The sequence below is a fragment of the Microcebus murinus genome, chromosome 4 (assembly GCF_040939455.1).
Source record: "Microcebus murinus isolate Inina chromosome 4, M.murinus_Inina_mat1.0, whole genome shotgun sequence".
Lineage (NCBI taxonomy): Eukaryota > Metazoa > Chordata > Mammalia > Primates > Cheirogaleidae > Microcebus > Microcebus murinus.
The window spans coordinates 57262014-57285916 of record NC_134107.1 but is presented as its reverse complement, the minus strand read 5'-3'; the positions used below and the strand labels follow the sequence as shown (position 1 = coordinate 57285916).

The 23903-nt window shown below is 38.5% G+C and overlaps 2 protein-coding genes across 2 annotated transcripts; both read right to left on the bottom strand.

Moving 5' to 3' along the window:
* Positions 1–1270: 1270 nt before the first annotated feature.
* On the bottom strand, positions 1271–2215 carry LOC105860305 (olfactory receptor 52B4-like). Its single transcript, XM_012744893.3, has one exon. It carries the CDS (start codon positions 2213–2215, stop codon positions 1271–1273), a length of 945 nt encoding a protein of 314 aa, XP_012600347.3.
* A 14673-nt stretch (positions 2216–16888) lies between these two features.
* Positions 16889–17833, bottom strand: LOC105860278 (olfactory receptor 52B4-like). Its single transcript, XM_076001399.1, has one exon. The coding sequence runs from the start codon at positions 17831–17833 to the stop codon at positions 16889–16891; it is 945 nt and encodes a 314-aa protein (XP_075857514.1).
* Between the last annotated feature and the right edge of the window lie 6070 nt (positions 17834–23903).

Below are 23903 nucleotides of genomic sequence, written 5' to 3'. Positions count from 1 at the left end.
AAAATTCTATATTTATAAAGCTACCTTTAAAAAAATGAATACAAAATAAAAATATATTCAGCTAGGCAAAACCTGAGATACTTCATCTTTTGCTTTTGCATAAGAATGCTCTTATGCTAAAGGAAATATTAATTTTTGGTGTGTGTTCATACTTGTTTAAAAAACCTTTCCCTTATTCTTCTTTCACTGTCTAAATAATTGACAATTCAGAGTAAAGTTATTATGGAAATCACCTATATCTTCTAATTCAAATATATTCACCATTCATAGGATTTTAGTATACATTGAAGTCATGTTTAGATAAATATATTTTTAAAAAATTACATCATATTTAACTGACTGATCTGGAACTTACTTCTTTCACTTTTGATATCTTCTATCTTCTCAAGGAGGTGGAAGAAATCAAAATAGATATGATATAGTTATAATTATACTGATAGTATAATTCTCTTCCCAAAGACAAAGACCCATATTATCATCACTATTCTTTTATATTGCAGGTTATAGATGTGCCATGATTAATTTAACCAAATACGCTCTTTAGAATCATTTTATATATCAATGCATTTTTATTTAATACTTGGAATGCATTTATGTAAGTGCACTATATTTGATCTCATGTTGAATGTTTCCATCTAAACAATTGACAACATAATTAAAAATGTCATGAACATAAGCATCAATAAACTTTGCTATGTTTTATGTGTAATAAGACAGGAGTAAATACATGTACATATCCACTCATTAATTTATGCTAAAATTATATTAATGATGAATATATGTAAGTTATGAGATATAGATGAATGTTATAATTTCTCCAAAAAGCAAAAATTTGAAGATAAATATGAGAGTGAATGGCTAGAGAAATGTCCTAATGAGAGGAATAAAATAAGTACATCTATTCACAGCATAGGATGCACTAATAAAGAAAGGTTTAGTGATTACCCATGAAAGACACTGATTCCAGTTCATTGTATTCCAATCTCCAGGCTAGGAGTAGAGGGAGGTGAACTAGTCTAGTCCTGAATTCTATGAATGAGAGAGTAACTAAGCCTCCAAAGACACTGATATCTAATGATTTTTTTAAAAGGCTTTGGAAGAAACATTCACCAAAACATTTCTGATATAATTGCTCTAAGACACCAAGACATAGCAGTCCTGTCACTAATACCTCCACTGTACCCTTCCTTCCACGCCATAATACAAAAGCCCAACTCATGCATGGAGGGTTTTCCTAAGAAAAATACAATACTAGTTGCCATTGTTATAGTCACTTCTGCTTTGGAAACAACACATGAACCACCTGGTCCCGGATCTGTTTGGTCTTAATTCCATAAATAATGGGATTTAACATAGGTGGAATGAGAATGTAGACATTGGCCAGAAGGACGTGGATATAGAGTGTGATGTGGCGTCCAAATCGCTGAGTGAGGACTGAGAAGATCCCAGGCCCATAAAAGAGAACGATGACACAGACATGGGAGCCACAAGTACTGAGAGCTTTTTGGCGAGCCTCTTGGGAAGGCATGTGGAAGACAGCACGGAGAATCAGCATGTAGGATATAAAAATTAGCAAAACGTCTAAGACTAAGGTTAACATTAGGATAAAAAACCCATACCAGATGTTCACTCGAATGTCATCACAGGAAATTTTGGCCAAGACAATGTGCTTACAGGCAGTGTTTGGGAGGATGTTATTTTTGCAGAAAGTCAGTCTTTTCAGAAGAAATATTATAGGAAAAACTGTAGTAAAACTTCTCAGAAAGATAAAAAGGCCAATTTTTCCAATCAGTGTGCGTGTAAGAATAGTGGTGTACCTGAGCGGGTAGCAGATGGCAATGTAGCGGTCAAATGCCATCACCAACAAGATCCCTGACTCAGACATGAAAGTGGAAGAGAGGAAGAAGATCTGAGTGATGCAGCGATCCAAGGAGATCTCCCTGGCTTGGAACCAGAACAGGGCCAAGGCCTGAGGCACTATGCACGTGGAGAGGACAAGGTCTGTTATTGCCAGCATGCAGAGGAAGAGGTACATGGGCTCATGGAGGCTGCGCTTTGTGAGGATAATGAAGACGAGCAGGCTATTCCCAAGCAGGGCAGTGACATAGGAGATGAAGAAGGGGATGGAAATCCACATGTGCTGGTCCTCTAGGCCAGGGATGCCCAGCAAACGGAAGACTGTGTGGCTAACACCAGTGTGGTTTAATGCAGTCATGCCTGGGGAAATCTTTCAGTACCGCCTATTCACGGAGGTAGAGGGAAAATCAGGTTACACTCAAATATATCCTTTGATATCACCTATTGCTTTTGCCCCCTAGGTGATCCCATTCCATTCTGAGGATGCCAGGAACTATGATACATGTAAAGACAAATCAGATATCCTTTGTTTCATGAATGAAGCCTTTAACTCATAAATAATATAGATCTTTACGCAATTAAAGAACATTAGATGATTAAGTTTGCATGTAAGCGGTGCTAAAGAAAACACAGAAACACAATGGAAGGAGTAATTCACTTTGTATTCATGTTGGTTTTAAGAATACGTTTATTTTTGAACTTGCCTTGATATATAGTTTAGATGTCAATAATTGGAAGATATACCAAGTAGAGGACGGAACAAGGACATTTGGGAGTTTATGAAGAAATATTTGACATACCAATGCCGGGCATATTTGGAATCTTTTAGTTCCTTGTGGTTGTGACTTTGTAAATTTGGGCAATTGGAGAAAAGATGGCAGGCAAAGATTTGCTCAGAATACAAATTAAGAATCCTGGGAAGGATCAAGATGGTGGACGAGAAACACCACCAGACAGAGTGTCTCTGCAGAAAAGACAGATTCTAGCAGAAATTAGAAAAAAGAAGCAAGAAGATGAGCATACAGCGGACGAGGGTTGGAAGGAGGGGTAACTGAGACCACGGGAGACTCCATGGGAGGAGGGTGCAGAGCAGAGCTGGAAGATGAGACCACCGGAGCAGCCCGGAGACCAGCGGGAAGGGTAGGTGGTTCAGCCACCTTTCCCCTCCCCTGCATCTGGGACTGGTGGTGGACTCCCCAGTGGGTGGAGAGACATGCGGACACCAGCCCAGAGATGGCTGTCGCCAGATAGTGGTGAGCCTGTAGCAGATGCGACACCAGGCTCCAAAATCCCTCGGGGCACCTCCATGTGCACAGACCTGAGCCGTGCAGCAGGCACCATATTGCCTCCTTTTCCCCTCTACCGCCCCTACCCGCGGCTGCCCAAAGAGACAATATAGCCACCAGCCGAAGGCACCTCCAGGGAACGGGACCTTCCCTTTGGGGACCCTACAGCTGACTAAGGGGAACTCAGACTGTGAGCTCCCTACCCTCCAGCCCTCCCAGGTGCTGCTGGTGCAGTGATCCCAGGAGAACGGTGCAGACCCTGAGGCTGAGAGACATAGACCCAGCTTGGGCTTCCTGTGGGCGAATTGGGACTGGCACTCGTCTCCCTGGTGAGGATATAGTTTTAACTCTGGGACCCAAAGGTCAGACCTGCAGACCAGATCCCGAGGACCGAGGTCTAGCATTGCCCGGGGCACAGAAGGGATATATGTGAACAGCCTACTGAGGTGTGTGTGCTTTCAGGGGCAGATCAGCGTCCTAGAGGGCAAACCTCCTCCCAAAGGAAGGCCCTATGCCCAGCCCAGGTGGTGTTCCTGCGCAAGGAACCTCCCCGCAGGCATCATAGTCAGGGGAGGCCTGGTGGCGTGTGGTCTGGCCTGCTGGCAGAGGCCCAGGAGTAGCCGCAGAGTTGGGGAGGGTAGAAAGAAACGAGGCCCACTCCAGACTGCAGGTCTCAGACAGCCCCACACCCACACATAGATTTTCTGATTGAGTGGGGCCATTCCAGCCCCTCCCTGACAGCTTTTCCTGGAAACTGAGAACAGAACTTTGACCCCTGCTAATAGCATTGGTGGTGCCTGAGGGCAGGCTTACCACACCCAGCTCTGCCCAGACTCTCTCCTAGACCAGCCTTCACTGAGGGGAAGAAAAGGACACACGTGGAAGTCCCAGGGTCCGACCAACCACCTGAGGCACTAGAGTGCCCCTCTACAGGAACAAGAGCTGATAACAGGACACAAAAACAACAGCGTAGCCTGTTCCTCCAAGCAAGCACCACCTACTGACAGGGAGGACATCCTGCACAGACTTTTCATGGCACCTACTGACTCATTATACAGGGAGTGGTCGATTCTCACTCACAGTCACCACCTAACGGCTCAGAAACTAAACAAGGCATGCGAATACCCAAACAAACACGTAAAGGAAAGAAACAACAACTGATCGATATGGGAAGAAATCAGCGAAGTACTCAGGAATTATGAAGAACCAAATGGAAAACACACCCCCAAGGACTAGCACCAGCCCCCTAGAAATGGACACCAACCAAAATCAGGCAACCAAAATGACAGAAGAGGAATTTCGTATGTGGATCATAAGAACACTCACCGACCTGCAACAACAACTTAATAACCAACACAAAGAAACCACAAAAAGCCTCCAGAACCTAGAACAAAAGTTCACTAAAGAAATGGACACAATGAAGAAAAGTAGAACTCCTGGAAATGAAGAATCAATTCAGGGAACTACAAAATACAGTGGAGAGTCTCAAGAACAAGGTAGATCAAATAGAAGAAAGAATCTCAAACATTGAAGATAACATCCTTCAACTAAATAAAACCATCACAGAGATAGAGCAGAGAAACAAGAGAAAGAGCAAAGCCTACAAGAGATGTGGGATTATGTGAAGAACCTAATGTGAGGGTCATAAGGTTACCACAAGGGGAAGAAGACAACACTCAAGGGTTGGACAAGCTGTTTGAAGATATAATACAGGAAAATTTCCCAGGCCTTGCTCAAAATCTCCATATACAAGTCCAAGAAGCTCAGAGGACCCCTGGGAGATTCAATGCAAAGGAAGATGTCACGACATGCAGACATCAGACTGACCAAAATATCAACTAAAGAGGCCCTTCTAAAAGCTGTAAGAGGAAAGAAGCAAGTGACATACAAGGGAAAGCCAATTTGAATAACACCAGACTTCTCTAATGAGACTTTAAGCAAGGAGAGACTGGCGCCCCATTCTGATTCCTCTGAAACAAAACAATGCCCAGCCTAGAATCTTATTCCCTGCAAAACTAAGCTTCATATATGAAGGAGAAATAAAGACATTCTCAAACAAGTAAACTCTCAGGGAATTCACCAAGACAAGACCAGCCCTACAAGAAGTACTCAAAACATTGTTATGCATGGAACAGCATAATAAAAACTGACGAATATAAAAACAACCAAAACCCAAAGATTAAAGGCCAGATAATACAATGGTTCAACAGAGAAATCAAAGCAACAACATCCAACATAGCAGAATGAACAGTAATCTGCCTTACCTATCAGTTCTCTCAATAAATGTGAATGGTTTAATCTCTCCACTCAAGAGACATAGGCTGGCTGAATGAATAAGAAAATACAGGCCAAGTATATGCTGTCTTCAGGAAACACATCTAACCTGCAAGGATGCATATAGACTAAAAGTAAAAGGGTGGAGATCAGTATTCCAGGCAAGTGGAAGCCAAAAGAAGGCTGGCAAGGCAGTTCTAATTTCAGATGATTTAGTTTTTAAACCAAACAAAAGTAGTGAAAGACAAAGAGGGTCATTATATAATGGTGAAGGGCACACTTCAACAAGAAGAGATAACAATTTTAAATAAATATGCACCCAACTTAGGTGCACCCAGTTTCATAAAGCAAACCTTACTGGGTCTAAGCAAATGGATTAATAGCAACTCCATAATCACCAGAGATTTCAACACCCCACTCACGGCACAGGAAGGATCCTCCAAACAGAAAATTAATAAAGAAATAATGGACTTAAACAAACCTCTGGAACAATTGGGTCTGACTGACATCTACAGGACATTCTACCAAAAATCCACTGAATATATGTTCTTCTCATCAGCTCACGGGACATTCTCTAAGATTGACCATATCCTAGGACACAAAGCAAATGTCAAGAAATTTAAAAAAATAGAAATCACCATGTACCTTCTCAGGTCACAGTGGAATAAAAGTAGTAACCAACCCAACAGAAGCTCCCACTTCTACACAAAAACGTGGAAACTAAACAGCCTCCTACTAAATGATTACTTCATAAATGAAGAAATCAAGATGGAAATAAAAAAATTCTATGAAGAAAACGACAATGGAGAGACAAGTTATCAACTCTTCTGGGACACAGCTAAAGCAGTTCTGAGAGGAAAGTTTATCTCCATAAATGCCTATAAGCAAAAGTCACAAATAGACAATCTAATGAAATGACTCAAAGAGCTGGAAAAAGAAGAACAGACCAACCCCAAACCCAGCAGAAGAAGTGAAATTAACAAGATCAAATCAGAACTAAACGAAATTGAAAACAGGGAATCTATTCAGGAGATTAATAAAACAAAAAGTTGGTTCTTTGAAAAAATAAACAAAATTAACATGCCACTGGCTAAGCTAACGAAAAGCAGAAAAGATAAATCTCTAATAAGCTCCATCAGGAATAAAAAAGGAGATATCACAACTGATCCCAAAGAGATACAAGGTATAATTTATGAATACTACAAAAATCTTTATGCACACAAACTGGAAAATGTGCAGGAAATGGACAAATTTCTAGAAACACACAGCCTCCCTAGGCTCAACCAGGAAGAAATAGATTCCCTGAACAGACCAATCTCAACAGCTGAAATAGAAACAGCAATTAAAAATCTCCCTAAACAGAAAAGTCCCAGTCCAGATGGTTTCACACCCAAATTTTACCACACTTACAAAGAAGAACTAGTACCTACATGTAGAAACTTTTCCAAAACATCGAGAAGAACGGAAACCTCCCCGACACCTTTTATGAAGCGAATATTACTCTGATATCAAAACCAGGAAAGGATGCAACAAAAAAAGAAAACTACAGACCAATATCCCTAATGAATATAGATGCAAAAATTTTCAACAAAATCTTAGCTAACCGAATCCAGACACTTATCAAAAAAATAATCCATCATGACCAAGTGAGCTTCATCCCAGGGATGCAGGGATGGTTCAACATACGCAAATCTATAAATGCAATTCACCACATAAACAGAAGCAAAAACAAAGACCACATGATTCTTTCAATAGATGCAGAAAAAGCTTTTGACAAAATTCAACACCCTTTCATGATACAAACACTTAAGAAAATAGGCATAGAAGGGACATACCTAAAAATGATACAAGCCATATATCACAGACCCATACCCAACATCATACTGAATGGGGAAACAGTGAAATCATTCCCACTTAGAACTGGAACCAGAGAAGGCTGCCCACTATCTCCACTTCTATTCAACATATTGCTGGAAGTCCTGGGTACAGGAATCAGATAGGAAAATGGAATTAAAGGTATCCAAATAGGGGCAGAAGAGATCAAACTTTACTGTTTGCTGATGATATGATATTATATCTAGAAAACCCCAAAGATTCAACCAAGAAACTCCTGGAACTGATCAATGAATTTAGTAAAGCCTCAGGATACAAAATCAATACACAGAAATCAGAGGCATTCATATACGCCAACAACAATCTAATTGAGAACCAAATCAAAGACTCAATTCCCTTCACAATAGCAACAAAGAAATTAAAGTACCTAGGAATATACTTAACCAAAGATGTAAAAGACCTCTACAGGGAGAACTATGAAACACTGAGGAAGGAAATAGCAGAGGATGTAAACAGATGGAAATCCATACCATGCTCGTGGATCGGCAGACTCAACACCATCGAAATGTCTATACTACCCAAACTGATCTACAGATTCAATGCAATACTTATTAAAATCCCATCAGCATTCTTCAAAGATATAGAAAAAATAATTTTACACTTCGTATGGAACCAAAGAAGACCCCGAATATCAAGAGCAATTCTAGGCAACAAAAACAAAATGGGAGGCATTAATATGCCAGATATCAAACTATACTAGAAAGCTGTAGTAATTAAATCAATCTGGTATTGGCACAAAAACAGGAATATTGACCAGTGGAACAGATGTGAGAATCCTGATACAAAACCATCCTCATATAGCCATCTAATCTTTGACAAAACAGACAAAAACATACGCTGGGGAAAAGAATCCCTTTTCAATAAATGGTGCTGGGAAAACTGAATAGCCACCTGTAGAAGGCTAAAGCAGGACCCGCACCTTTCCCTTCTCACAAAAATCAACTCATGCTGGATAATAGACTTAAACCTAAGGTATGAAACTATTAGAATTCTAGAGGAAAATCTTGGAAACACTCTCCTAGATATCGGCCTAGGCAAAGAGTTTATGAAGAAGTCCCCAAAGGCAATCACAGCAGCAACAAAAATAAATAAATGGGACATGATAAAACTACAAAGCTTCTGCACAGCCAAAGAAATAGTCATGAAAGTAAACAGACAACCTACAGAATAGAAGAAAATTTTTGCATCCTACGCATCTGATAAGGGGCTGATAACTAGAATATACTTAGAACTCACGAAAATCAGCAAGAAAAAAATCAAATAACCCTATTAAAAAGTGAGCAAAGGACTTAAACAGAAACTTTTCTAAAGACAGAAGAATGGCTAACAAACATACGAAAAAATGCTCAATATCTCTAATCATCAGGGAAATGCAAATCAAAACCACAATGAGATATCACTTAACTCCAGTCAGAATGGCCTTTATCAAAAAGTCTCCAAACAATAAATGCCGGTGTGGATGCGGAGAGAGAGGAACACTCCTACACTGCTGGTGGGACTGCAAACTAGTTCAACCTCTGTGGAAAGCAATATGGAGATACCTTAAAGAGATATAAGTGAATCTACCATTTGATCCAGCAATCCCATTGCTGGGCATCTACCCAAAAGATCCAATGACACGCTACAAAAAAGACACCTGCACTCGAATGTTTATAGCAGCACAATTCATAATTTCAAGGCTGTGGAAACAGTCCAAGTGCCCATCAATCCAAGAATGGATTAATAAAATGTGGTATATGTATACCATGGAGTACTATTCAGCTCTAAGAAACAATGGTGACATAGCACATCTTATATTTTCCTGGTTAGAGCTGGAACCCATACTACTAAGTGAAGTTTCCCAAGAATGGAAAAATAAGCACCACATATACTCACTAGCTAATTGGTATTAACTGAGCAGCACTTAAGTGGACACATAGGTACTACAGTAATAGGGTATTGGGCAGGTGGGAAGGGGGAGGAGTGCGGGTATATACATACATAATGAGTGAGATGTGCACCATCTGGGGGGATGGTCATGCTGGAGCCTCAGACTTGTGGGGGAAGGGGGAATGGGCATTTATTGAAACCTTAAAATCTGTACCCCCATAATATCCTGAAATAAAAAAAATTATGATATTATGTGAAAATTGAAATATGAACACAGAGGATAATCTGATTTAGATTTAGATAAAAGATTTTAAAGAATCAATCTATTTTTTTCAGTATGCTGATGGATTGTCATTATGTTTTTAAAATTGAGGGTGCTTATCTTTTAGAGATATGTACTGAAATGTTTATGGGCAGAATTGACATTAGAGATTTACTTCAAAATAATTTAGGCATAAGAAAAGTAAGAGGGTAGAAAAGAAACAAGATTGATCATAAAGTCATAATCGTTAAATTTGGATGATGGGCACTTGAAGATTTATTATGCTGTTTTATCTACTTTTTTGTATATATGTTTGAAATTTGCCACAATAAAAATTCACAATGAAAATACAAGGCAAAAAAAAAAAAAAAAAAAAAAAAAAAAAGGATCCTGGACTTAAACTGTGAAGAAATGGTCAGCCAGCATGAATTAAGAGCTATGTCCCATATTTTTACCACAGAATGGGGAATGGGGGTAATATAATATGGGCTGTGAAATTATTTATGTTTGATAGCCCACCAATATTTGATGTGTTCCCTATCAATATCTCTTTAGGCAACAGGGATAAAATTCTAGTAAAGACCGAACACACTGTGGGCCATACCCTAAGGCCAGCTAAAAGCTGGGAAGAACATAAGCAGTTTTGGTTTCCATCATGCCAAAGAAGAGGGGCTGGGTGCTAACACAGAGGAGGGAAAGTAGACCTAAATTCTCAGGATTCGTGGAGAAGACAGAAAAAAGTTAAACTTCTTTAGATTCTAGAAAGAACATAGGCGGTTTTGTGGCCAGAGGGCTCCTTATTCCCCTGAAGCAGTCAGTACCATAATTTGTAAGATAAATAATTTTACACCAAGGCCAAACTCCAGGGCTTACCCTATCCCATGGCTTCTCTGACTGTGTGTTGAACTTGACATCTCTGTTTCCATTCTCAGAAGGTGAGGTTCGTGCAGGTCAGGGATGCAAGAAATGAAGACGTATACACATAGACAACTTTCAGCATCTCTGTAGTTACTCGGTGCCTGACTGGGGAGCTGGCACCTAGTAACGACACACAGCCATTTGTTCCCTGCCCTCTGAGGACAAGTGTGTGCACCACTATTTCGACAAAGTAATAAACAGAAAAAAGATCAAAATGAAGCAACATAAATCTTAAATAACTGAAAAGCGGAGGCTGAAGAGGACCTGCTTACAAATAACGACAGCCACTGTATGCCTTGGGAGTAAAGAAGATTTTTCTTCTGCGAGGCAGAGAAGAGACGTTAAGGAGCTCAGTGATTGCGGTCTGGTATATGAGGTACTTGAGTAGTTGGTTGTCTACTCAATCTAATCTAAGACAACTTGTCAAAAGCCTCATGAATTCTTCCCCAGTCTTGATCCAGGTTGTCCTTCAGCATCCCAGAGAATTAACTTCCATCTCCCTGCTTTGTGTTCCTGAGACAGTTACACTTATTCAGAGAATTTCATTCAGGATGTCAGCAACATGCCTGTGAGAACCTTCTCCCCATAAGTCATTTCTTCCCTCTGATTGTAGAACAACTTCAATTATCAGAGCACCTAGCTCTGGAATCGGAGGCTATTTGTTACCTGGCAATGTTTCCCCATGTGATTTTAAACTTTCTCAGGTCTGAGATTGTCTTTTTTCTTTGTATTTTTCCAGACCTCATCACACTAAGGTACAGTGTAATTCCTCAAAATGTTCGACAAAACAGCCCAATGTCAAATATCAGGTGGGTGTGAAGGATCAGGGTAGGTTAGCCATGAATAAGCTCTTTAAGGCCTTGGATATTTACAGTAATCAGGCTCTGGGGCCAGGTATAACTTTTTCTGGAGGGATTTAGGGCTCCTTGGAACACTGAGAGCTAAAAAGTGTCCTCATACCCAGCGTCTCCTCATTCTTCCTTTCCAAACAGCATTTTGCACTCTACTTGGCTGGCACATATTTGTGACTGTGGTTCAGTGTTGTGTTTGTAAACCAGCTCCAATGCACACACAAAAATCTGTCCAGCAATCAAAATCCTGATTTGTAATAATTGCTGACTTGGCAGTGTATATACTCCAATCATGATCTTTTTTAAGGTACCTATATGATATCACTGAACATGGAATTTGAAAGGAATGTGCACAAGTGAGCCAGTACAGGTGGCTCCACCTCAGAACTGCTGTAGATTCTCCAACTCTGTCTACTCGACTCCAGACACTAGCCCCAATATATTTGACCACCTAATTTAGTTCCCTGAAAATCTAATCTAGATAGAGCTCTCTGCCTGAAATTTCACTTGCAGCAATAAAAAAAATTACCCACCTGTTGTAAAGGGAGTTCTCATGGGCTAGAAGGGGATCAGTGATTTTAAGGCTGTCACAGTGATGGGTGCCAGGGAACTGAGGTTTAAGTATGTGCCTGAAAGTCTCCAGGGCAGCTCTTGCCTCAGGGAGTCCAGATGTAGAGCTGTTTTTTCACAGACACCTCCACTGTTCCATACATGTTTGTCAAATATTATGGCTTTCAAAGTCTGCGTCATCCATTCTTTCCTCTGGACATCTTCTTCCCTTCATTAGGCATGTCCACGTACTTATTTCTAATAAATAAATTGTTAGCATTACTATACTAATTATTCCTGTTTTGGTTTTGTAGGATTTGGTAAATATTAATCTCATTTTCAATCAGCACAATTAGAAAATTATCAAAAACTTAGTAAAAGTATTCCTTTGTAATCTAGATAAACATGAATTAAATTTATAACATTTCATGAAGTCATTGAAATTTTGGAATTTTTTATAGTAATATTTTAAATATTTACATGAAGATATTTGAATTTATTCTTAAAAATCTATTTGGCCTGCTTGTGGGCTCAAGATCAACTATTGAAAACATTCCACACCCTCTTTCTTTTGGCTACCAAACAACCTTCATTTGATTTTCATTTATCCTATTAGGTAAATAAGGTAAACTTATCTTGTTCATAAGTTATGTCTTTCTTTATATGTCATTTTCATATTTTTATTTAATCAGCCCAAATAAGTGCATATATATGTGTGTGTGTATGTGTGTGTATGTGTGTAAAGGAGAATCAGTTTTATGTTTAAGAAATATCTTTGTGTATGTCACAGGGTATTTAGCACTGCCAGGGACTGGTTTGGTGTTAATAATAGTTATAGGGTGTAATTTATCTAGTTGGGCTTCTGACCATCTCTGGTCATGTTGGAGCACTGTGAGCCATGGCTAGTGAACTGTCTTCTAGAGTGCTTCTGTAGGATTTTTAACTTGACCACCAAGTGATCTTAGTTGAGGGCTACAGAGAAGGATGGTCTCTCTTGGAACTGAAAGAATTCTCGTGAACATTTGCTAGCACTCCATGAGACCTCTATGAGCTGCGTTGTGTTCAACTAACCACCCTATATGCTGGGCCATGTTTCTTTCACTGACCACACCCAGATATTAAGCTCTACTAAATTTTAGATATTTTATATTTTGTTTTGGTGCTACAATGAAATTGTTTATAATTTCATTTTAAATTATTTGCTGCTAGTATATAAAATGTAATTTATTTTTGTATTTTAAGCCTGTATCCTATGACCCAGCTAAATCCATTTATTAATCCTGTGTTGTGTTGAATCTTTTTTACATACATAATCATGTCATGTGTTTACATAATCCTTTCCAACTTGAATCTCATTTATTTGGGTGGTTTTTAAAAACAATTTACTTATGTATTCACCTACTGAAGGACATCTTGGTTGTTTCTAAGCTTTGGCAAAGTGGATCCCCACCTCTCACCTCTCACAAAATTCAACTGACTATGGGTAACAGATTTAGACCTAAGGCGGTAAACCTTAAGAATTCTGGAAGAAAATGTTGAAAAACCCCTGGTGGGTTGAGATGATATTGGTCAAGATACAAAATTGTATGTAGACAGGAGGAATAAGTTCAAGAGATCTATTGTACATCATGGTGACTATAGTTAAGAACAAAGTATTGAACTCCTGTAAATTGAGTTCTCACCACAAATCATGTTAAGGATATGAGATAATGCAAAGGCTAATTAGCTTGATTTAATCATTCCATTATGTATACATATTTTAAAACATCATGTTTTCCACAAATCATATATGCAATTTTCTTTCAGTTATACTGTTGGGAAAATATGATTGAGGAATTAATGAGATGTGGCTCATAAGTCCATTATTTTATTGTATAACCTAATATTACTATGTTAAAGACAGAAACAGGAGTTTGTGGGGTTTGGCCCTGGAGGAATGTGTGGACTCAATGGTTGACTTATTAGAGGTTGCTATCATGGCAGAGCTCTCAAATCTCTGGTAGGGATGTTTTCCAGGAAAGCTTCCCAGTATCTGAAAATCTGTGAGCTTCCCTGTGTCTTGAAAGACAAGACAAGGCAAATATGGCCCACAGGATGGGAGCCGGAGACAATGAGTGCAGTTTGCCCAGAGAAGCACCCCAGGTGGTTATAAACAACCTGTTTTATTAGAGATGGGCTTCCTGCTCTCTCCTGTCTGTCTACCTTTAAGTCCACCATAACTCATCAAAGAAATATATAGAGTCACTATACCTCTTTTCTTATACCTTTGTTAATTGATAACTACTACCTCTTTAGAAGTTAGCCCCTGAAAGACTTTGTACCTATTGTTGTTCACCTAGATAGATTAGAAGCCCCTTAAGAGGACTTTTGACCCTAACCCACTACTTGTATCCCCTAGCAACTGCATTCCCTGATATGCAAATATGTTACCCTGAGAACTAGTAATTGATGTCTGTGATTATAAAAACCTGTATAAATCTAACTATATTGCTGGCAGTTGTGGAGATCCGCCAGTACCCTAGGAACCTCTCCCTGTGATATATCTGATCGATCTATCTATCTATCTATCTATCTATCTATCTATCTATCTATCTATCTATCTACTATAAACTATACTTTAGTCTCTGTGTATTCTTTTATTTCTGTTTGTTGTCTATCAACTTCCTTATCTTCTGTGGAAACACCTATTTTAGGGATCTGGCTGCCTGGGGAGAAGCAGCTGATCTCCTTGCAGGCCTGCCTCAACTACTCTCGCCCTGCATTATATAAATAAATAAAAATTAAAGGAACAAAAACAACAAAAAACCTTTCTGCTTACAAAAATACATATTCAACTTTTCCAGGAATTACTCACACATATACAGGATAAAAATTTTGACAAATCTTTCTTATAGTGTACAAGTATAGTACACTGTAGTACACTTTCTTATAGTGTACAAGTAGTGTACTTGTACAAATACAAGTACATAAAGTACAGCAAATGTTTATTAATGCTTATATTCATGACAATTTTATTTATTCTGTCAATTACTTGGTAGTAAATACTGAAGAAAACTCTACTAAGTTGACTAGAATACAACATACTCACATAATAGTATATTATGCACTTCTTAAACTTAATAATTCTGTAGTATTTTTTAGGTGAAAGGAAAATACTTGTTCTATATCATTATGTAAAAAATAAAATACTTGCACAGTCCATAATAAGTGAAAATATGCTGAAATACAAAATATTTTTGTATTTATGAACAATTTTATTTAGTGGTTGTCTTTATTAGCCATTAAGATGCTGATTTGTTATTTTGTATTTTATATCCATGGATAATTTTGAAATAATGACCATAAATATTCAAATACTAAATTAATTAGAAACAAAAATTAAAATAATATAATCCTTGTTGATTTTGACAAACTCCTGAGGAACACAAAGGAAACAATGGAAAAGACTGATAATTTGGCTAAATAACATGGAATGACTCACATACACCTAAAATAAATGGACAGACACAATGGGGAAATGTTTTAACAGATACTACTTTCTTGGACAACTGGGAAGTTTGAAACATACTACATGTTAATAATCATGAAATGGACAGGTAAATGATGGTTCTTTCATAAATTGGCATAATTTACAGTCAGTAACATCTACCTTGAAGTATAATAAATACTTATAAATCTATGTGAAAATATTAGTTTTATATATGTAGCATATAAGAGAACAAACAAAAAAGAAGGTAAATAATACTAATAAAATAATATCTGTATCTCCTTTACACCTATCATTATCTCTAATTACTTTAATGTGATAATTTTACAGTTTTACAGTTTACAAGGGAGTGCATTTTAAACATATTGATTTAATGCCTAGTCTTTAAGATGATATAATAGACACCAGAGAAGCAATAGAATGCTAATCCTGATCTTGATTGGGAAATTAACACTAAATACATAATTACAATGACATGTAAGAACTACTTTTTAAAAAGAGTCTACTTAGGTAAATTATGTATGGCATAGTTTTTCCCTGAGTATAATAGAGAGTCATTAAAAATGCCTACAAAGGTCTATATTTTGAGCATGGGAATAAGTCCATATTACTTTGCTAAGTGAGAAGTGTACATTCTGGAAGAGTGAGTGGAATATAATCCAGTTTACAAAAATATATTTACCTACACACACCTAAATAATAAACCATATATAGCAATCTATGAAATGATGTTAGCAAATATCTCTATATTTAAAGAGTGGGTGACTTTTTACAGATTTTATTTCTACTCTATTACCTAAGATGGAATGAGTGAGGGGTTTTAAGAATGAGAAAACGATTGACTGTGTCCAATGCTGCTGATATGTCATGTAAGATGTAGATTCAGTGGATCTCTGTGATGTGCAGTGTCAATAATGTAGGAATAAAGTCTCACTGGAATGATCAAGAAAAATAAGGAAAAATAGGGAGAATGATATTGAATCTCGAATGTATATACACTCTTTCAAAATATTGCACAGTGGGGGAGAAAGAGAGAGAAAGAGAGGGAGAGAGAAACAGAGGGAGAGAAATGAGGGTGCCAGAGGCTTTTCCTCCCTTTCTCCCTCCCTCCCTTTATTCCTTTAATTATTCTGATAGGAGGAATACTAAAATGTACACAGATAGAAATGAGCCTGTGAAAAATAAATTTGTGATAGAGAGGTCAGAGGGAAGAATACACAGAACAATGCCTAAGGTAGGTAAGGAATGGAAACTAGTTACCCACATCAAGGCATGAGACAAACCAGGAAAGAATATCCCAGAAATTATCCATAGTTTGCTCTTTCAAAATGCCTATCCACAGCTATAGACTAGTAGTGACTTCAAAAGGTGAACTGATTTGTTTCTAAGACTCTGAATAAGTAAACCCATTGAACCACAAAGAAATTGGTCTCTTGCTATTGATCAGAGACCTTGAAAAGCAGACACCAAAGCATCCCTAGTGGACTTACTCCACAAGCATAGACTCATTGAGCCATTTGTCTAGTCTCAGCTGTCCCTCACATACTAGGACTGCTGAAGTTCATGTCATAGATGGCTAGAAATGTTGAGAAAACAGTAGATCGGTTTTCATTCCTAAATGCAATGATTTTCATTCCTAAAGTCATGTCACTTTTGGAAACAAGACATGAGTCACCTGGTCCCGGATCTGTTTGGTCTTGACCCCATAAATGATGGGATTCAGCATAGGAGGAGCCAGAAGGCAGACATTGGCCAGCAGGATGTGGATGTGGGGTGAGATGTGGCGTCCAAACCGCTCAGTGAGGACTGAGAAGATGCCAGGCCCATAAAAGAGGATGATGACACAGACATGGGAGCCACAGGTATTGAGAGCTTTGTGTCGAGCATCTTGGGATGGCATACGGAAAACAGCATTGAGAATAAGCATATAGGAAATAAAAACTAGCATGACATCTAAAGTTACTGTAGACATTATGACAAAAACACCATACCAGATGTTTACTCGTATGTCATTACAGGAATATTTGGCCAAACTAATGTGCTGACAACAAGGGTATGGAATAATGTTACTTCTGCAAAAAGTCAGTCTTTTCACAAGAAATATTATGGGAACTATTATACCATAACTTCTCAGAAAGATAGTCACTCCAATTTTCCCAATCAGGGAGTTTGTAAGAATAGTGGTGTACCTCAGAGGGTAGCAGATGGCAATGTAGCGGTCAAACGCCATCACCAACAAGATCCCTGACTCAAAGATGAAGGTGGAATGGATGAAGAAGAGCTGAGTGATGCAGCGATCCAGGGAGATCTCCCCAGCATGGAACCAGAAGATGGCCAAGGCCTGTGGGACTGTGCACGTGGAGAGGACAATGTCTGCTCCGGCCAGCATGCAGAGGAAGAGGTACATGGGCTGGTGCAGGCTGTGCTTTGTGAGGATAATGCAGATGAGCAGGCCGTTCCCAAGGAGGGAAGTGACATGGGAAATGAAGAAGGGGATGGAAATCCACATGTGCTGGTCCTCTAGGCCTGGGATGCCCAGCAAACGGAAGACTGTGTGGCTAAAACCAGTGTGGTTTAACGCAGTCATGGCAGTGAAAAACTTTCAGGACCTCACCGCCTATTCACAGTGACAGAGCAAAATATAGATTATACTCAAATATATCCTTTGGTGTCACTTATTACTTTTGGCCCTTACCTGATTCCATTTCATTCTGAGGATGCCAGGAACTATGACACATGTAACGACAAATCAGATATCCTTTGTTGTATGAATGAAGCCTTTATCTGATAAATAAGGTAGACCTTTATGCAATTATAGAACATTAGATGATTAAGTTTGCATGTGAGCGGTGCTAAAGAAAACACAGAAACACAATGGAAGGAGTAATTCACTTTGTATTCGTGTTGGTTTTAAGAATAAGTTTATTTTTGAACTTACCTTTAAATATAGTTTAGAATGTCAATGGGAAAATATACCAAGTAGAGGATGAAACAAAGTCATGTGGGTGTTTAAGAAGACATTTTTGATATGCCAAGTCAAGCGTGTTTGGAACCTGTCAGTTCTGTGTGGTTGTGGGATTGTACATTTGGGCAATTGGAGAAAAGATGGCAGGCAAAGATTTGCTCAGAATAAAAATTAAGAATCCTGGACTTAAACTGTGAAGAAATAGTCAGCCAGTATGAATTAGGGCTATGTCCTATCTTTTTACTACAGAGTGGGGAATAGGGGTAATACAATATGGGCTGTGAAATTATTTATGTTTGATAGCCCACCAATATTTGATGTGTTCCCTGTCAATATCTCTTTAGGCAACAGGGATAAAATTCTAGTAAAGTCCTAACACACTGTGGGCCATATCCTCAGGCCAGCTGAAGGCTGGGAAGAAAATAAAAGTTCTGGTTTCCATCATGCCACAGAAGAGGGGCTGGGTGCTAACACAGAAAGAGGGAAAGTAGACCCAAATTCTCAGGATTAGGGGAGAAGACAGAAAGAAAGTTAAACTTCTTTAGATTCTAGAAGAACATAGGTGATTTAGTGGCCAGAGGACTCCTTATTCCCCTGAAGCAATCAGTACCATAATTTGTAAGATAAATAATTTTACACCAAGGCCAAACTCCAGGGCTTACCCTATCCCATGGCTTCTCTGACTGTGTGTTGAACTTGACATCTCTGTTTCCATTCTCAGGAGGTGAGGTTAGTGCAGGTCGGGGATGCAAGAAATGAAGACGTATACACATAGACAACTTTCAGCATCTCTGTAGTTACTCGGTGCCTGACTGGGGAGCTGGCACATAGTAAGGACACACAGCCACTTGTTCCCTGCCCTCTCAGGGCAAGTATGTGCATCACTATGTCGATAAAGTAATAGACAGAAAAACTATCAAAATGAAGCAACATAAATCTTAAATAACTGAAAAGAGGATGCTGAAGAGGACCTGCTTACAAATAACAACAGCCACTGTATGCCTTGGGAGTAAAGAAGATTTTTCTTCTGGGAGGCAGAGAAGAGACGTTAAGGAGCTCAGTGAATGCGGTCTGGTCTATGGATAAAGCTGCAGGTACTTGAGTAGTTGGTTGTCTACTCAATCTAATCTAAGACAATTTGTCATAAGCCTCAGGAATACTTTCCCAGTCTTAATCCAGGTTTTCTTCAGTATCCCAGAGAATTAACTTCAATCTCCTTGCTTTGTGTTCCTGAAACAGTTACCCTTACTCATGGCATTTCTGTTCCATGTGTCAGCAACATGTCTGTGAGAACCTTCTCCTCATAAGTCATTTCTTCCCTCTGATTTTACTGGAACTTCAATTATCAGAGCACCATCTCAGGAATTGGAGGATATAAGTTTCCTGGCAATGTTCCCCCAAGTGATTTTAAACTTTCTCAGGTCTGAGATTGTCTCTTTTCCTTGTATTTTTCCAGACCTCATCACACTGAAGCACAGTGTAACACCTCAAAATGTTCAAACAACAACCCAATGTCAAATATCGGGTGGGTCTGAAGCATCAGGGAAGAGTAGCCATGAATAAGCTCCTTAAAGGCCTTGGATATTTACAGTAATCAGGCTCTGGGGCCAGGTATAACTTTTTCTGGAGGGATTTAGGGCTCCTTGGAACACTGAGAGCTAAAAAAGTGTCCTCACACCCAGGGTCTCCTCATTCTTCCTTTCCAAACAGCATTTTGCATTCTACTTGGCTGGCACATATTTGTGACTGTGGTTCAATGTTGTGTTTGTAAACCAGCTCCAATGCACACACAAAAATCTGTCCAGCAATCAAAATCCTGATTTGTAATAATTGCTGATTTGGCAGTGTATATACTCCAATCATGATCTTTTTTAAGGTATCTACATGATATCACTGAACATGGAATTTGAAAGGAATGTGCACAAGTGAGCCAGTACAGGTGGCTCCACCTCAGAACTGCTGTAGATTCTCCAACTCTGTCTACTCGACTCCAGACACTAGCCCCAATATATTTGACCACCTAATTTAGTTCCCTGAAAATCTAATCTAGATAGAACTCTCTGCCTGAAATTTCACTTGCAGCAATAAAACAGATACTCACCTGTTGTAAAGGGAGTTCTCATGGGCTAGAAGGGGATCAGTGATTTTAAGGCTGTCAGAGTGATGGGTGCCAGGGAACTGAGATTTATGTATGTGCCTGAAAGTCTCCAGGGCAGCTCTTGCCTCAGGGAGTCTAGATATGGAGCTGTTTTTTAATAACACCTCCTGTATTCCATACATGTTTGTGTAATCGTTATGGCTTTCAAAGTCTGCCTCATCGATCCTTTCCTATAGACATCTTCTTCCCTCTATTAGGCATGTCCATGTACTTATTTCTAATAAATAAATTGTTAGCATTACTAAACTAATTATTCCTGTTTTCATTTGGTGGGATTTGGTAAATATTAATCCCATTTTCAATCAGCACAATTTGAAAATCATCAAAAACATAGTAAAAGTATTCCTTTGTAATCTAGATAAACATGAATTAAATTTATAACATTTCATCAAGTCATTCATATTTTGGATTTTTTATACCAATATTTACGTGAGAATACTTGAATTTCTTCTTAAAAATCTATTTAGCCTGCTTGTATGAGTCAAGATCAACTATGAAAAACATTCCACACCCTCTTTCTTTTGGCTATCAAACAATCTCCATTTGATTTTCATTTATCTTATTCAGTAAATAAGGTAGAGTTATCTTGTTCATAAGTTATCTCTTTCTTTATATGTTATTTCATATTTTTATTTAATCAGTCCAAATAAGTGCATATATATATATGTGTGTGTGTGTGTGTGTAAAGGAGAATCAGTTTTATGTTTAAGAAATAGCTTTGTGTATGTTTAAGAAATATCTTTGTTATCAAACTATACTACAAAGCTGTAGTAATTAAAACAATATGGTATTGGCACAAAACTAGGAATATTGACCAGTGGAACAGATGTGAGAATCCTGATATAAAACCATCCTCATATAGCCATCTAATCTTTGACAAAGCAGACAAAAACATACACTGGGGAAAAGAATCCCTCTTCAATAAATGGTGCTGGGAAAACTGGATAGCCACCTGTAGAAGGCTAAAAGAGGACCCACACCTTTCACCTCTCACAAAAACTAACTCACGCTGGATAACAGACTTAAACTTAAGGTATGAAACTATTAGAACTCTAGAGGAAAAAGTTGGAAACACTCTCCTAGACATTGGCCTGGGCAAAGAGTTTATGAAGAAGTCCCCAAAGGCAATCACAGCAGCAACAAAAATAAATAAATGGGACATGATCAAACTACAAAGCTTCTGCACAGCCAAAGAAATAGTCATGAAAGTAAACAGACAACCTACAGAATGGGAGAAAATTTTTGCATCCTATGCATCCGATAAGGGGCTGATAACTAGAATATACTTAGAACTCACGAAAATCAGCAAGAAAAAATCAAATAACCCCATTAAAAAGTGGGCAAAGGACTTGAACAGAAACTTTTCTAAAGAAGACAGAAGAATGGCCAACAAACATATGAAGAAATGCTCAACATCTCTAATCATCAGGGAAATGCAAATCAAAACCACAATGAGATATCACTTAACCCCAGTGAGAATGGCCTTTATCAAAAAATCTCCAAACAATAAATGCTGGCGTGGTTGCGGAGAGAGAGGAACACTCCTACACTGCTGGTGGGACTGCAAACTAGTTCAACCTCTGTGGAAAGCAATATGGAGATACCTTAAAGCGATACAAGTGAATCTACCATTTGATCCAGCAATCCCATTGCTGAGCATCTACCCAAAAGATCCAATGACACTCTACAAAAAAGACACCTGCACTCGAATGTTTATAGCAGCACAATTCATAATTGCAAGGCTGTGGAAACAGCCCAAGTGCCCATCATTCCAAGAATGGATTAATAAAATGTGGTATATGTATACCATGGAGTACTATTCAGCTCTAAGAAACAACGGTGATATAGCACATCTTATATTTTCCTGGTTAGAGCTGGAACCCATACTACTAAGTGAAGTTTCCCAAGAATGGAAAAACAAGCACCAGATATATTCTCCAGCAAACTGGCATTAACTGAGTAGCACCTAAGTGGACACATAGGTACTACAGTAATAGGGTATTGGGCAGGTGGGAGGGGGAGGGGGGCGGGTATGTACATACATAATGAGTGAGATGTGCACCATCTAGGGGATGGTCATGATGGAGACTCAGACTTTTGGGGGGAGGGGGGGAAATGGGCATTTATTGAAACCTTAAAATCTGTACCCCCATAATATGCCAAAAAAAAAAAAAAAAAAAGAAATATCTTTGTGTATGTCACAGGGTATTTAGCACTGCCAGGGACTGGTTTAGTGTTAATAACAGTTATTAGGTGTAATTGATCTAATGGGGCTTCTGACCATTTCTGGTCATGTCAGAGTAATGTGAGCCATGGCTAGTGAACTGTCTTCTAGAGTGCTTCTGTAGGATTTTTAACTTGATCCGGCAAGTGATCTTATTTGAAGGATATAGAGAAGGATGATCTGTCTTGGAACTGAAAGAATTCTCGTGAACATTTGCTAGTGCTCCATGAGACCTCTATGAGCTGCGTTGTGTTCAACTAACCACCCTATATGCTGGGCCATGTTTCTTTCACTGACCACACCCAGATATTAAGCTCTACTAAATTTTAGGTATTTTATATTTTGTTTTGGTGCTACAATGAAATTGTTTATAATTTTATTTTAAATTATTTGTTGCTAGTATATAAAATGTAATTTATTTTTGTATTTTAAGCCTGTATTCTATGACCTAGCTAAATCCATTTATTAATAATCCTGTGTTGTGTTGAATCTCTTTACATACACAATCATGTCATGTGTTTACATAATCTTTTCCAACCTGAATCTCATTTATTTGGGTGGTTTTTTAAAAACAATTTACTTATGTATTCACCTACTGAAGGACATCTTGGTTGTTTCTAAGCTTTGGCAAAGTGGATCCCTACCTCTCACCTCACAAAATTCAACTGACGATGGGTAACAGATTTAGACCTAAGGCGGTAAACCTTAAGAATTCTGGAAGAAAATGTTGAAAAACCCTTGGTGGGTTTAGATGATGTTGGTCAAGATACAGATTTTTTTTTTTTTTGCTTTTGAAAAATATAAAATATTTTAATTGGTATAGACTATATTCAGAGTAAACTTCTAAGAACTATTGAATTAAGTATTGATCCATATCTTGAACTAAATTTGGGCAAGAGACGTAGGTAGGTATCATTTAAAATGCCAAAAGATGCAAACATTGATGTGAGATACTTTCCAAATGAGATCTTGCAATCTGTCTCCATGTTATGGGAACAACAACACTGAGTTTCAATATAATTTATACAAGATTCTCAGGCACTCCACCCATTCTAATTTATGTTAAGTACTTTGGATATACATGTTTGTTTGTTTTTTTATTTCGGCATATTATGGGGGTACAGATTTTAAGGTTTCAATAAATGACCATTCCCCCCCTCCCCCTACAAGTCTGAGTCTCCAGCATGACCATCCCCCAGATGGTGCACATCTCACTCATTATGTATGTATATACCCGCCCCCCTTCCCCCTCCCACCTGCCCAATACCCTATTACTGTAGTACCTATGTGTCCACTTAGGTGCTGCCCAG